This window comes from Talpa occidentalis, unplaced genomic scaffold (genome assembly GCF_014898055.3).
Source record: "Talpa occidentalis isolate TD23 unplaced genomic scaffold, MPIMG_talOcc4v2.1, whole genome shotgun sequence".
Classification (NCBI taxonomy): domain Eukaryota; kingdom Metazoa; phylum Chordata; class Mammalia; order Eulipotyphla; family Talpidae; genus Talpa; species Talpa occidentalis.
Window position 1 is genome coordinate 94149837 of NW_026555331.1, and position 16550 is coordinate 94166386.

Here is a 16550-nt window from a genome sequence, read left to right on the forward strand (position 1 = left end):
TTTTTTCATCCTCTTCTACCCTTCAGAATTTTTCACCTTTACCTAAATCTGGTCGCAGATCTTTCTCACACACACTACTTCTCTTCCTCTATGACAGTGTGTTGTCCTGAGGAAAAATTCCTTTTCTTTTGAGCATCTGTGCCAATGACCATGTAGAACACACAGCAGAAAACTGAAATGGCAAATCCCTAGATGCTGGTTTCTTGAAGATAACTTCCAGTGAGATGGTGTCTGGAGGCTACCTTCCTCGGGAGCAGCAATGTCTTCTGATGAAGAGGATTACGATCTTGCTTCTCATTAATAAACACCATTTTAGGGCCTCGCCTGGTGGCACTGCGGTTGAGTGCTGGGCTGCGAAGCTGTCCACACCCTCTGCAGCGCCAGTTCGATCCCCGGCCACCAGCAAGGGTCCCACATGGTGTGACAGACCTCTCCAACCACACCCACTGCTCCCCTCAGCAGTGTATTTCGTCAGTCTGCCTGTTCTGCTCCCCATTCTGGCTCTGGTGAATCTTCTCACCTTCCCGCACTTCTGACTGTACCCAGTGCTTGCATAAATAAATAAATAAATCTTTAAAAAAAGAAAAAAGACCAATTTAACCCATCCAAGTATTGGTGGACTCTCTTCAGAATTGAACCGATCAGCAAGTGGTCAGTAGTTTAGACCACGATCATGTCATTTACTGACACCCAGTTTGGAGGTTCTCTGACCTACCCAACCTTCTGTTTCTTTAAATATTTCCTTGCAAAAGTGAAGCAAACTTATACATACAGGTCTGTTGTTTCCAAATAGTCAGATATAAATATATAACTACACATATATCATGTGTACATACAATATTTTGTAACTTGTATGTGTTATATATATTGCAACATACAGCTAAGTATACAAAATAAGTGAAAATGAGTTTGTTATTTAAAGGACTTTGGCTTTACTAGGACATCTTGTATTTTATAAGCATTTTTTTTTTCTGTTTCCACAATGATTTCAGTGTGTGTGAGTGTGAGTGTGTGTGTGTGTGTGTGTGTGTGTAGACATTCTTCTATTCAACATTTTAACTATAAAAGTTAGTTAGACCTAGCTAAGTTGAATATTCCCTCTATTCCAGATAATTTTCACTGTAATCAAATCAAGTCTCCTTTTCTTGAAACCATAACACAACAAGGTTCGTTCTAATAAATAATTTTCATTCCAGTCCAAAGGTTCAATTATTAGGAAATAAGTTTCGGGTACATGTTCAATTACTTCCTCTGCTCCAGTTTGTTTTATTTTCAAACACTTGCATTACAGATAATGAAAATGGTAGCATTATCTTCATTACATACCTTCATTTATTAAAATGAAATATTCAAAACTAACAACATTTCTAAACTTAGAATTATATCTCTAAGCTTATAAGGCAATGACACTCTGGCAATGTGGCTTTTCCATTTTTTATATTGGTTCAATTTGCAGAAATTTATCAGGCTTATGCAGCAATTTGTCACATAGTATAATCATACTTCTAAAATTCATATAAATAGTCATAATGGGAGAATACATAATCGACAGGGAAAAAAGTTATTTAGTATTATCACACATTTCATTATTTTTAGACAGAATCTTCAAACCATGCCTGTCTGAGGATAGTATTATAATTATTCTGTTATGCTTACATAGCCTGGAAGCAAGATGAAATACACTGGGATGTAAAATAGACTGTGATTCCTCATAAAGTGAGGAGAGCAGTGGGATGTAGCCCGTGACAGTAGCTTGGGGTCTGCAACATCCCCCTCCCCCCAGAATATATTCTGCATCTCATCTGTTTGGACCTCAGCAACCCCCCAAATAAGCAATTATGAGACATGCAGGACAGGTTTTTGGGGATATGTTTTAGGGATAGAGCCATCTCTATGGGGAAACAATAATAATAACACTCCAGGCTCTTTGCCAACAATACTTTCTTGACCTGAGTATTCCATCTTAGAGATAAAAGGCTTAAACGTCAGAGGAAAGTATTACCAGTGATGATGCAGCAATTCAGGGAGTCAAGAGTTAAAGAAAGATCATCCAATTTCAAACTTTAGGCTCCTTTCAAAAACTTAAAAACAAGGTCTATGCGTATCAGCCCCAATAGGATATTCTGTATTGATGAAAATGTTCTATAGATATACTGTTCAATAAAGTAATGTTGACCACAGAAGACTGTTGAACACAGGAAATGTGCTGATATGACTGAGACATTATTTTTTTTGTTTTATTTATTGTTCACTAAATTAATTTTGAGTACCTATGTGGGTTTATTTGTTAGCATATTGGGCAGTGCAGGTTATCTGTATGCAGGCTGAGAATTAAAAGTTGGCAAATTTAATCTTAGCTCCTTGAATATAGCTGAGTATGGGATTAAAACCACCAAATATTAAGAGACTATTCTACCAAAATTTCTATATTTATTATATTCAAAGGGCACTCCATAATACTCCTGTATATATTCTGAATGTGTGATAGCTTAGGAAAAATATACACTGCATTTGACCTTTACCCTACATATATAGACTAAACATTGGAAAATAATCTGTTTGATGAATAATGGTAATAGCTGGCATTCACCAAACTCTTAAAATGTACATAATCCATTATGCCTTTTGAGTTCCCAGTACCTGGTAAAATAGGCAAAATTATTATCTCCATTTTATATTTGAGAAAACAGAAACAATAGTGTAGCCAAAATTCAAAAGGAAGTCTGAATTGGTATTTTTCTGCTTTAAATATAATTCTGTTGATCTAGAGTGAGAAAAATAAAGAAGAGAAATGCGACTCCTGTCTCAATAAATGACCTTTTGTTTTAAGAGTCTGGTTTTCAAACTCAAAGACTGCATTGATTATTTCATAAACTTTTGGAAGGAAATAGAAATCCTAGCCATAGCTGAGTGCTCTAAAATTTCATCTTCCATTCAGAATATGAGTTGGGTCATCCATTAAAATACACGCTTACAAGTGAGCTTGTGCTATTACTAATATAATTAGAAGTATGAATTTGGTTCATGGAAACAAAATATCTATATAATTGTTGATATTAATAAATGCAAATTGCCAATGGGTAGAAATTCTACCTTATTTCTTGAGTATTTGCATGTAGGTATGTAAGCTGCACAGTCTCTAAACACTATTAGCAATAGGAAAAGTATACAGACATTCATAAATATGGTTATATTGAAAATGCCTACTACATGCCAAAACTCTCTCCTTCTCACAATGAAATAAACCTTGAATGTGGTGCAGTTTGTCTTCCAGGATCTTGTCTGCCCTTATTCACTGTGGAAACTGAAGTAGATTATTAGACAAAAAAGACCTATAAAACTACTTTGCAGTAAAAAAATACATGCACACATTTTTAATATCCTCAGGACAGTCCTGATAAGCATAATAGTTTCTCCTCAGCACAATTAATGAAGTGTGTCTTTTGGCAAGAACATTCAGGAAGGTCATTTGGCAAAAGAACATTTTCCCAAAGGTTCAAATACCTCATTTTCATTGTATAATTTTCTGTCCTAAATTTGATTAACTTCCTTGTGGACAAAAGGGAATTGTTTCTCATTTTCTGCCTAAAAAAAAAATTGATTGTGGTATGACTACACAGAAAACATGAATAGAGCTAAATTCCACTATAGGTATTATGGCTTAACAGCACAGATCAGTTAAACAATGCTACATCAGATGGGTGATGAGAGGTTTGGGGACCAAAGATTAAGCACCTTAACTTTTTCTGAGATAGTTATTACTACTCTCTTTCTCAAATGTCTCCTGGATCCTTTTATATCTTCAACCTCATCCACCTTCATGGTAACTTATACACCACTGTCAGTGTGATTATTTTCTGGCTTAAGATCTGGGAATGGCTCTCCAGTTTCTACTAAATAAAATTCAAAACTTGGCATGATAGACAAAACTTTAGACTATGTAAAGAGTGTGGCTACCTTTTTTGCTTCTTCTCCAGCAAGTCTCCTCCACTTAATTTCCTCTGCCCCAGACCAGCTGAGTCAAAGCCAGCACCCAGACTCTCTTTGTGGTGTTTCCAATAAATCTCCTTCCTCCAATACCTTTAAGGCCTCAGGACCCTGATCCTTCCACCTCCAGACCTAGCTCGTTATCTGAGTCTTGACTACCATCTTCCTTGGGACCAACAAAAAAGATCTCCTTATGAAACATCCCAGTTTTATTCATGAGAAGCCCAGGTCTCCTCATGTCAGCCTTGACCTATATTTTCTATTCCCTGTTCTGACTCAGTTTTGTCAATAGCACTCGTTACCACCTGACACGCTACACACATTCACGTTAGTTTGTCTGTCTCTCTCTACTATGAAGTAAATGACCATGTGGAGGGAAGTTCTATGTTGCTTAATGATGTATCCCCAGAAACTTGTGTAGTATGTGGCACATTGCAAAAGATCAATAAATATCATTGAATCATGACATGCTGAGTGTTTCATAATTTGTACAGTCTTTGGGTGGGACTTTTTTTTTAAAATTGAATGAAATATATATATGTTGCTTTCTCTTTTAGAAAGTATCTTTCTATCCTCTCCCACCCATAACTCCCACTCCAGCCACCTTCCACTTTGCCTGGGGAGTTTTAATAGTGGTTAAAATATCAGCATTCATTTTATTTAAGTATAACTGACCACCTAATCGTCTTTTCTTAAGCTTGGATTTAAAAAACCCTCAGAAATTTCCTGTGGAATTTCTGGCACATAATGTGTTTAAATAAACAACATGATTGGATGAACCAACGATTGAATGAACTAATTAAATGAACAATTAAATGGAACAACAGGTAAATTTACTATATGATCTGATCTGAAGACTGCTAGGGAGATCTTGTACTTCCCTCTATGACAACTGATAAGAAGTAATAACAAAAACTCTTCCACTGACTTTTGGCTAAAAAAAAAAAAAAACTGAATATTTACTATTGTGGAATCAACATTTTAGACATTGTGAAACACAATAAGAACATTGTTAGTGTCCAAACAAGTTAATAAATCATATTCCAAACTCTTTTTAATTACTATTCCCTGAGAAACAAATAATGGTTATTAATTACTACTGTTTATACTATCCTATACAAAAGTAAAGATGATTTAGTGAAAGAACACTCATTCCTGGAGTGTCTGTGGGGAGTTGGTATGGGAAGAAATGAGGATGACCAGAAATACCCAGTTATTCATCAAGAGGCAGATGGTGTGACTTGTACAAGATTTCCAGGAGGCTTCCTAACTGCACGTTCTTCACACACTACCTCACTATCATTGTGTTCCTGTCATGGAACACAGCATGTGCTATTGGATTAGAGGGAAGCATTAGTTGAGGATTGATGAGTTGAGTTTTACTGTGAAATAACATAGAGAAAATGTCGTGTAAGAAAGCACAATATCCTGACAAAGCCAGTGGGTCTAAGTCAAGGCAAACAGTTGGATATAAAGAGCCTGGGGTGCATGGCATAAGGAAACAGAGAGAATGAGAATTGCAGGCAGGCTCGGTAAGCTGCGTGGCACAGAGCAAGTTTAAAAAACATCACACAGAGTGATAGTGAAGGCTTGAAATTTGAACGCCTAGGAGCATTTTAATCAGATGTTTGTGTTAGAAAGAACATTTTCTGAGATGGGAAGTCAGGGAGGACTGGGAAGCAACTCATTGCTAGTCTATGACACAATGATCAATCAATCTGATACTAACAGAATGTTTGAGAAGATGAAATTATAATGAATAATAGCATTTTGTGATGAAGTAAATAAGAGGAATAAGGCAGGGGAGTGTAGAAAGAGTCTAAGATTTTAGCACTTGGAAATGAATTAGATACTAAGGATTCACTCACCTAAAGAAAAGAGAGGAATGCAAGCAGGTTGGGAAGAATATAATTAATTTGACTTTCAGCCACATGTAGCTTGAAACCTGGGACATTCACAGGAAGAGCTCAGTTAACATATATGCTGCGTGGGTTAAAGGAACAATTCTGAGTTGTATTAGGAACAACTGAGGCAAGTCAGACAATGCCTTATATTTTGTGTGATGTAAAGAAATATCATCTGTTGTAAATGAGAGAAAAGATCTGAGTAAACTAAAGAAGGTTTGAGAAATGTAATCTGATCGAATCAGGACACCAAGTTTTTACTAGTAGAAACTTTCTACAAAAGTTTTTTTTAAAAAACTGATGAGTTTTTAAGACCATGTTAATACTGAATGGTAGGAATGGGTAGTGGCAGCAATCTAAATATAAAATTTATCTCTAGTTATTCTCAGTGCTTAAGTTGAAAGGCTTGAAATATAAGATCACAATATTGACTCGTGGTTAAGAATCTGTAAGGCAGTCACAGAAAAACAAAAGTTCCAAATGATTGAAAATGTATATGACAGATTGAAAACTTCAGATGACAGATACTAAACATAAAGGACAAATCAGAAGTTGGTCCTGGCACTGGTAATTAGAAGGTATGACAATACGGGAAAGATTAGTACATTAGGGGTATCTTCAATAATTAAAAATCCAACATAGGAACAGAAGGACTAATCATCTTATATTTCAATAGGTGATGAGGTCCTGACATTGCAAAAAAAAAAAAAGTTTCCTTAAAAAATTATCCACCATATGAAATGCCAGGTGCATCAATACATATTACAAATTCAACAATACACAAGTTAGATAAACTCACACAACCTTTATACCTCTTTTTAATTATATTTAAATGTGTATATAAAACTAATAGATTTACTTTTACCATATCTCCTATACTTAATTATTGTTCATTAGCAAAAAGAACATTTCAGTTTTGTTTTTTATTGAGAAACTTATAGTTCATTTCATATAGAGAGTCAAGAATAGTTATGGTGTCCCTGCTGGTATTCTGGTACTGAAATATAGTGAGTTCTATGAGGAATAAAAAAGCAAATTATAACATTTTTCTATTCAAAAATAATTTGTAATTTTTCAACCACAAATTTCAACCACAAGGGCCTCCCCGGTGGCGTAGCAGTTGAGCACTGGGCTTTGAAGCTGCCCGCAGTCTCTGCAGCACTGGTCAGATCCCCAGCCGACGGCGAGGGTCCCACATGGCACGCAGACCTCTCCTGCCGTGCCTGCTGCTCCCCTCAGCAGTGTACTTCAGCCTGCCTGTTCTGTTCCCTGCTCTGGCTCTGGTGAATTCGCTCACCCTCCCGCACTTCTGACTGTACCCAGTGCTTGTATAAATAAATAAATAAATCTTTAAAAAAATTTTTTTCAACCACAAATATCAGCTTGTATAGATAACTTAGATTGCTGCAAAACAAGATTTTAGGAGTAAAATTACATTTATTTTTCAGTTTAAACTAAAACTATGTTGACTCTTGGAAATTTTATTGTTATATATTTTCTAGGAAAATAAAACTATCAGAATATAAGTCTGAAAAGAATATAGGACTGAAAACAATCCTAGAAAGGATAAAGGATATCACTCACTTACATTTTAAGCTATGGAGACCAAGCTGTGAAAAGAAATTCATTTATAACTGCCTCATGAGGGTTATACAGTTCATCTTGTAACTTCTTTCAAGTGGGTCTGGGCAGACCCAAATGCAAGTACAAGCTATTACTCATAATTTTTTTCAATTTTAAAACCTAATTTGATTTCTTCTTCTTGTAAATCTAGTATCTAGTGCTTTTCTGTGCTTTTAGTAGAAAAGAGGGTTTGAAATTTAAGTTCTTGGAAAACCACCTAAGTAGAATCACTCTCCTTCTAATGTCTGATACAATTGCTAGACAATTTATCAAAAAATGTTCCCCCCCTTTCTTTTTCAAAACCCAAGGTTTATTGTTTCATGTGAAATTAAATGTTAATATTAAAATTAATAATAATTAAATATTTAAAAAATAAACTATTAAAATTAAAAATAAACAACAAAGTTAAAATAATTTTGTTATTTTATTTCATTCGAAGTTGTGTGCACTCTTATGTGAAACACAAAATGGGGAACAGGCAAGTTTTAATTCCTAAGGAATTGTTCCACTTTACAATGTTCAGTCCAGAACATATTCAGCTCTGAGAGCTTGAGGACTGACTGTAATGCGTTGAGAGAAAAACTTCAAGACGGTGAGGACTTTCAATTTGTGATATCAAGGGGACTAAAAATATTTTGTGAGATGAGAAATATAAGGATAAATACACCATATGTATAACATATAATATATATATATATATATACATATGTTTCAGTACATGAAAATGTATCATGCGTAAAGTAGGCATTTATTTTTTAAAGAGCTTGGATCAACATGTAATTACTCTATGAAAAAACTTATTACTTCACTACAGAAGAAGCAGTACAATATAAAGATTAATCGTATAGACACTTCACCAGATTGATCAGGTTTTGTCTATAACTCAACTACCTATTTCTTAATTACATGTTTCAATTTTTTTATTACTGAACAGTCAGTTTGTGAGCTCCTCCTCATCCCTGAGCCCACGCTCGAAACTTCTACCATTTTTTAACTGTGGCAATGGTCCCCTCTAGCTATTACTTTCTGGCCACCACTGATAGCCTCTCAGAGGAGTTGTAAGGGCAAAATAACACCAGCGATGATTCAAGGATATTGCTTGTTTTTTTCACTCTCATTGTCTCATGAGTGTATTGTGGAGTCTTCAAGAGGCAACATGACATATGACATGGCAACAGAAACAGAAGCAAATATGATCTTCCAGATGTCCTCTTGAGATCAGATACTACAGAGATTTGCAAGAATGTAAAACTTCCGCTCTTATCACCAATTTGTTTTTGAAAAGTTATTTCTCATACAAACGTCATCTTAGTTAACATGTACAGGTTGAATATTGTTAATGTTAGACTGTTCATTAATATGGTAAATAGTGATAAATATTACCCACATAAACAAAAGTTCTTTGCAGTCTTTAATAATTTTAAGGGCTCTTAAAAGGGTCCTAAGATCAAAGAGCTCCAGTAAAGCTGCTGTAGATTACATTTCACTATTTCCAGTCGGATTTCTCCTGGGGTCATAGGAGGGCACTATTGAGATATGAGAAGGAAAAAAGGAAAAGGAGCTGGTTCTTAATAATCTACATGCTCTTCATGTTATAGCCCTCTAGCCTTTGGACCTCCAGCAAGTGATCCCAGTAACAATAGGTCCTGGTCCCCAGTTTATTTCTTTTGGAGGGTCTCACAGTGTCCTGCACAAGTCTGATTTCCAGGACTGAGGCCTTTCCTTGAGCTCCTGAGCTGCCAAAGCAGCCAGAAAGTATTCCCTCCACAAAAGATCTGTTAGACACAACTCTGCATCCCAGCCCCAAAGCTTGGACCTGTCTTCCAAGCTTCTGCGCTGTGAATACCTGACCTGGAACAGCACATGCTTTCTGTGGTTCTACCTCTGAATTGCCTCATGTTCCTCCATGCTTTCTCAAGCCCCTGCAATGGTTATCCAATGTCCTAGTATACATTTTCGAGGGGAATATATTAAGATTTCTGTTTTCCTGACTGGATGAAGATGGGTACAATCAACAACAGGTATTATTGTATTGACATCTTTAAATAACTACCCATAATGAGACAACCTATCATCTCTATGGTGACAGAAATTTAATTATCTAAGAGATAATTAAGACTGTTCCGGACTTAGATCTAAAATGTGAAAGAATAATAATAGTTTGCACAATTGATATTATGTTTTCTAGGCATAACTGCATAACCCTGTGACCACATTTACATATATAAAGTTCTCTACATTTATCTAGTCATTTAAAGGCGCACTTTCCATAGCTGATAGAAATAGCTCTTAAAATTACTACCTAAATTGAGATTTCAAAGATACTGAATGACAAGTGATGGATTATGGTTTTTTTTTGTCTAATGTTTAGCTAATATTATGTTGGAAACAATTAAATTACTTTTCATAATCTCAGTGTGAAGGTACAAATCTTGCAATACAGGCAATTTTGAAGCCAATCATCTCTTATGAAAAACTTGATACTGATTTTCCCTTTGAAGTTTTTACCATACATAAGTTTCTAAAGTACATAATTAAACTTACCTCCTGAAAGGAGAGCAGGCTTAGTCTTTACCATTGGACTAGAACGAGGAAACCTGTTGCTGAATGACATGAAAAGATGTGCTGTGAAATCATCAGGAAGTTCAGCTTCCAGGAATGTCTTCATAAATAGCTTGAAACCTTCAAAATCTATCGTCTGAAAAAGAAATTTGAAACCTGTATTTTAAAACCCAGGCAATGTTTCGTTTGTGCCAAGTTCAAAATCATCCAGAGTAGAAATGGCCTCACACATTTTTATGTTCAGGTCTACAAAAGGAAGGTAACTGTTTAAGAAGAAATAGATTGGCCACCTGTAGGGTAATGTTGTTGACTAGATAGGTATGTCTTACCTGTGTCAGTGCTGCAGGAAAAGCAGTTTTCCAATCAGACATGTCTATTTCCACAGTATCTGTATGACTTCAAAATTTTTTTCTCTTTGAAACTTAGATTTCTCTCTTGAAAACTGGGAATAATATTCCCAACCCCATGAAGAGATGGTAATTCAATCAGGTGACTGAGGTAAACTTGCCAATACAGAGTCATGAGGTCAGGTGCTCTACATGAAGGGAATTTCTCATCTTTCTCCTTTTTCTCTAGTGCTGAATGCCGAATATTGCTTTTGACTGTTTTGGTAAGAAGTTATTAGCATTCAAGTTTCCATTAAACACTAAGAACAATTAATATAAAATTCCAAAGTGAAACTGCAAAGCTTCCTATAAAGACTTCAAAGAAAGCTATTTCAAGATTTTTTCACAATCTTACCCACTGCAAGACTATAAAAGAGTAGACATTTATTTGAAGAGTTACTGCTGCATTGAATGTCCATGTCAACTTGGGGAGATGGAGATGAAAGCCTCTTCTAGCCTCAATTTAATGAAAGGCTTTACCAGAACCACCCAGACAGCTTGTGTCTCCCAGCAGGCAGGATAGGACACCAGTATCTGACTACAGGCTTGGAAGTTAAGGACAGGGGTACAGATGGTTTGGGGCAAAGACCCATGAATGGTACTGTATTTGGTTTGGCCAGCACCACTAGTGTGAAAACTCCTACAGAGAACAATGCCTAAATGTTTCCTATGAAATATATAGAGACTACATGGAAGAGAAGACTACTTAGGATCCTACCCAGTAAGCCTTTTGAGGAGCCGGGAGACCTACAGAGAAGAAACAGGAATAGAGCCATTCCAGCTAGTTTTAGAGAATGCAAGTATGATGGGTCTCACAGAAAGTCCAGGAAGGGTAAATTTTTCTTACTCAATTTAACTCAACTAAGATAAAACTAATAATAGGGCAAAATGTGATTTTATTAACTGAGATTTAATCTTAACTTTGTTTAAATTTCTGGAAGAAAGAATAAAATCAATTCTTTAACTGATATTTGGCATAGAAAAAGGCTATCTCTCCTATGTAATAATACTGGGGTAAGGTGGTAGAGAATGACAATTTTGTTCTTGTTTTTTTTTTTTTTTTTTAAAGATTTATTTATTTATTTATACAAGCACTGGGTACAGTCAGAGTGCGGGAGGGTGAGAGAATTCACCAGAGCCGGATCAGGGAGCAGAACAGACAGACTGACAAAATACATTGCTGAGGGGAGCAGCGGGCAGCAGGAGGCGTCTGCGCGCCATGTGGGACCCTCGCCCAGTGGCCGGGGATCGAACCGGTGCTGCAGAGGCTGCAAGCAGCTTCACAACCCAGTGCTCAACCGCTGCACCACCGGGGAGGCCCTCTTGTATTATTTTGAATAAACCTAAAATGGAATATAACTTAAAGGGATAACATCAGAAAATGTAAATGATGTGTTCTGGGATCCTGTGATAATTAAGTGCATGTACTGTGTATGCCTTTGTGCCTAATATGACCTCAAACAAATAAAAAATGAAACCAAAAACTTCAGACTTTTTTAATGATTCCAGATATTGGCTAACATTTAATCTGACATTTTTAGCTTAGATTAGTCTTGATTTGTTTATTTTCTAAGAAAGGTGGATCCAAATTTGCATTACACCCTGATGTAGCAGAAACCAACCAATCAGACTCCATCAGCTTTCACTGAACAAATGACATTTGTTCTTGAATTCCACAAATACTGCCCAAAGACCCATCCTTGGGGAGCCTGGTTTGGGAGTCTTGTCTCCATTCTTCTACCAGGTGATTTCACATTAAACTGGTTTATTTTCTCAAAAGTTGGTAGCTTGGATTTTTGCTTCTGTGCCATAGGTTAGTGTGACACTTCCAAGTGCTTTTTCCAAAATACAAAAGTAATCCACACTCAGTTGGATAAGAGAATAAGATAATGTTTAATATGATGCCCTGTGAGAACCAGGAGTTAAATTTATTGCAAAATTTGTGTAACATACATCTTCTTCATAATCCTTGTACTTGGGGCAAGTATATTCACAGTCACTCTTCTTTCTGTGCCCTAAGTCTTTTGTAGTCAGCAATGTGTTTGGCAGCATAATTGATTGATAGGAGTATTGTTTTAAAGTCAGACTCCCTGGATCTACTCTCAGATCCAATCAATACTTTCTATCTGTGTGATGATGAGCAATTTAATAAATTCTGTCCCTCAAATTGTCCACCTATAAATGAGAATACAATATCTACCTTTTGATTTATTAGGAACAATTCCAAATAGTATATGAAGAATGAGCCTCAAAAGCATATTACCTTAAATGTTTATGCACAAGTAAATGTATATGTATTTAATAAGGCATTAGGTGGTCCATTTGCGGGGGTTTGGGTTTTTTGCTTTTAGAAAGTTGGTAACAAAAAAGAACAAAGAATTGAAACTTAAACTCTGGATCTCCATTTGGCATATGATTATATTAAAAAAAACATTTAGAGAAAAGTATTTAACATAATAACACAGAAAAACAATAACCAACCAACTAAATAGAACAAAAACAAGGACTTTAGAATAAAATTATTTTAGTTCTTATTTACCTATACTTGCCACTTGAGTGATTAAGGACAAGAAATTTATCTGCTTCTTTAAAGAGAAAGTCTGCCCAATGTCAAGTTAGTGCTCTTTATAGAGCCTTATAAAACCCAGAGAACCTCCTTGAAACTGGTATCTGTGGTTTAATGATGGAAACCAGAAAAAGAACAAATCAAAAGGAAAAAATGAGCATAAATATATAGCATCCCACTTAACCAGGAATATGTTCTTCTACCATCTTTCTTTTTCAATACTCAGGAAAACATTCTGAAATTCCTCAAATATTTTACTCAGCAAGCAAAAAAAAAAAAATCTAGTTTTATCCTTGTCAGCTCAAGCTGTCCAGAATAAGATCAGCCTTTAGGGTAGCTGCTAAGTAATAATAAATGCATGTAAGAAACTTAACATACTCTTGGGCAGATGACATTTAAAATAAATAAAAGAAAATATTGGTTTGAGATTAGATTTTTTTTAATCCTAATTTGCCTTTTTCTTATTCGTCCAGAAAACTGGAAAATACACTACATCTTCCTAAATCAAACCTGTAGCTTTTGTATCTTGATATTTTGCCACAATTGTTCTATATCAGGCAACACTGGCAAATTACTGTTTTCAGAGAGTAGGCATTTAAAAACAAATTATCTTACTTTACAAAAATAAAAAGCTCTACAGCATAATATGGGAAAAATTTTCCTTCGTTCTTAAAGGATTTTAACAAGATGATGTCATCCTGTTTATTACTAAAGTAATAAATGATGAAGTAAATGTCCTCTAACTTCTTTGTGGTATTTTGGGAACAAACTACTTTTCTCTTATATCCTGTGTCATTACATGTAGCTTAAAATGCTGTAAAACACAAACTTCTTTAAAGCCCAAAATAGCAGTTCAGTGTTTCTAATTGGTGAAGGACTTAACCTATAATGTCTTTCCTAGTTAGCCTAGCTCCTTTTTTTTCTTATTAAAGATTTTCTAATATCTTCTACAATTCTACATTGTGCAAATTAGCAAACATTTCTCATTAATGGGCAATGTCATTAATCTATATATATTTTACAGAACACTTCCAAATTTAAGTGTCAGATTTTCTATTGCTCATGTGGAGAATATTAAAATTGATTTTTGTGTTTTTTTTAATTTTTTAATTTTTATTTTTTAATTAAATTTATTTATTGATCTAATTATTTTATATATTTTACATCATTTTTCATTTTTGTACATCATATGCATTTTCATCTTGGTTGTAGGCCCCATTAAAATCCCACCACCCATTCACCCATGAGCTATTTTGAGTATTGTGTCCTTTAAAAAGGATGAGGCCATTTATATACGTGTATTCATGGAATGGAAACAAGGTGGGGGAAAGTAGATGGGACTTAATTGAATGAGTGTCCAAAAATCAGATTGGCTATAAAGTCAGATATACCCACAAAACAATGTTTAAAAATTTTTAAATTACCCTTTCAATTATTTTTCCCCTTAAGGAACAGTCGTAGACTATTTAGGGAGATAACAGGGAGAATCTGCAAAGAATACAGACTGAGGGAGTTGCTCAGATATTTTTGCCAAATTGGCACAAATTCAGAACACATTTCTCTATGCCTTACATTATTATATCTGACCATCTGGAGTCTTTGTTTTTAAATGCCTGTTAATGCTAAAGAAATAACACTATTCATCCAAGCAGATTCAAAGTGAATGAAAATAAATATCGTCATTCTATCATCATTTTGGCAGTTTCAGCATGAGATTTTCTTACATTCAGCAAGTGTTCATTGTACACCCACTTTGCACTGGATTTCTTTTCTAGGTGTTGGGGTAAAGATTTTACTGGAATATGCAAAATTCCTTCCATCATGGGATTTCTCTTCTAATGAAGGGAATAATAAAAGAATGAAGTAAATAGTCTAAAGGTACAATATATGATGGTAATAAGTACCATGGAAAAATTAAAGAAAGAAAAGGTTTATATATTTTAGAGGAGACACGGTTTTAAATCTGATGGTCAGAAAACAAGAAACTGTATTTGTAATAAAGATTTAAAGAAAATTAGGGAAAGCATGCTACTGGTATTTAAAGAAACAAAATTCCAGATTGAGAAAGCATGTAGTGCAAATGCCCTGAGGTATAAGAATTACCCTGTTTTAGAGGAATTTTTATAGAAGCTCATGAGAAGCAGGAGGCTGAGCAGGAGTGACGGAGGACTAGAGTAATAGAAGATAAGATCAGATATGATCAATGATGACATGTAGACTGGGGCAAATTAGCTAGGTGTTAGAACATCAATAAAGTGTTACACCTTTAACAGTGATTGGAAGATTTGCAGGAGAAAAATCACATGATCAGACTTATACAAGAAAATCACAGAATCATATGACCATATTAACACTCTTTTACATCAGACAAAGCAGTTCATTTTTGATTTTCACATTTTCTAGCAAACTTTTATGCTCAGCTAGCTAATAAATGACATTTAAAAAAACAGAAGTGAATCAGTGGACTATTATAGATTCAGTAACTAGCTATAGATTAAGTAACTAGTTAATGAACAAAGAAATTAATTTACTTATCAGTAAGTGTTGACTGAGTGCCTGCCATGTATAAAATACCTATGTTAACCATTGGACAAAAACTCTGATCAAATGAAGTAATCACTACCTTCAATTGGCTAGGTTTTTTCACCATTTCCATTTTCATTTTGCTTTCTAATATTATGTTAAGTTCAAAGTTGATGTAAAAGTCATTAAGCCAAATTATATAAATTGATATATAGCACAGCTCACGTTCTGAGAATTCAAATACACATTTTTCATATTAAAATATCTTCAAAAATTTGTATTTTTAAATCTTATTTCTTTTTCTTATCTTGTACTATAATTAATTGCCCATAAGTTTAAATTTCAGAGAGCTACTTAATTGTCCCTGAAATTGCCATGTAGAAACTTCCTCTAATTAGAAAAAGTGAAAATATGAAAATCTGGTATTTTTAAAAATTACTTTTGACAGATGAAAAATGTTTTACTACCTTAGAGACACAAAGTCTATTAATTCTAGGTTTACCTGAGACTAACATTTATTGAGACTCGGTAGAGAGAAAATTAGAAACATTTTTTTAATAAAAATGATAAATGACAAGAATAACAAATAATGCAAGTTATTTTAATATTTACTAAGTGCAAATAATGCTTTGGGAAAACTTTCAACAGAACATTTATCATGATTTTCAGTATGTTTGGTAATCAAAGGTCTGTATCTAACTAATTTTATGCATCAACTGGAATCTATTTTAATCTAGAATGACATGGTCTTTATTATTAACTATCATCACTAGGACAGGTGGAACTATTACTGAAACACACACATAAATACTCTAGAGTTATTTTTAAAATAAAAGCAAATAAAGATGCCTTGAACAACAATGCATATGCAGTTTTCATTAGAAATGTCAGCTTTTAATTATTGCTTACTGGTATGATCGTATTTAAAAAAAAATTCAAAGGCAATTAATTCTTTTCATGCCAATCTGTGTGCAGGCAGATTTATAAATATGTTTTACC

General features: G+C 34.6%; 1 protein-coding gene across 2 annotated transcripts in view; it reads right to left on the reverse strand.

Moving 5' to 3' along the window:
• Window positions 1–16550, reverse strand: part of DGKB (diacylglycerol kinase beta) — an 835840-nt gene that overhangs the window by 474801 nt on the left and 344489 nt on the right. For both annotated transcript variants that reach the window (XM_054692402.1, XM_054692401.1), the window contains exon 4: window positions 10059–10212. In XM_054692402.1, the coding sequence (XP_054548377.1) occupies window positions 10059–10212 (154 nt within the window). The remainder of the gene's footprint in view (window positions 1–10058; window positions 10213–16550) is intronic.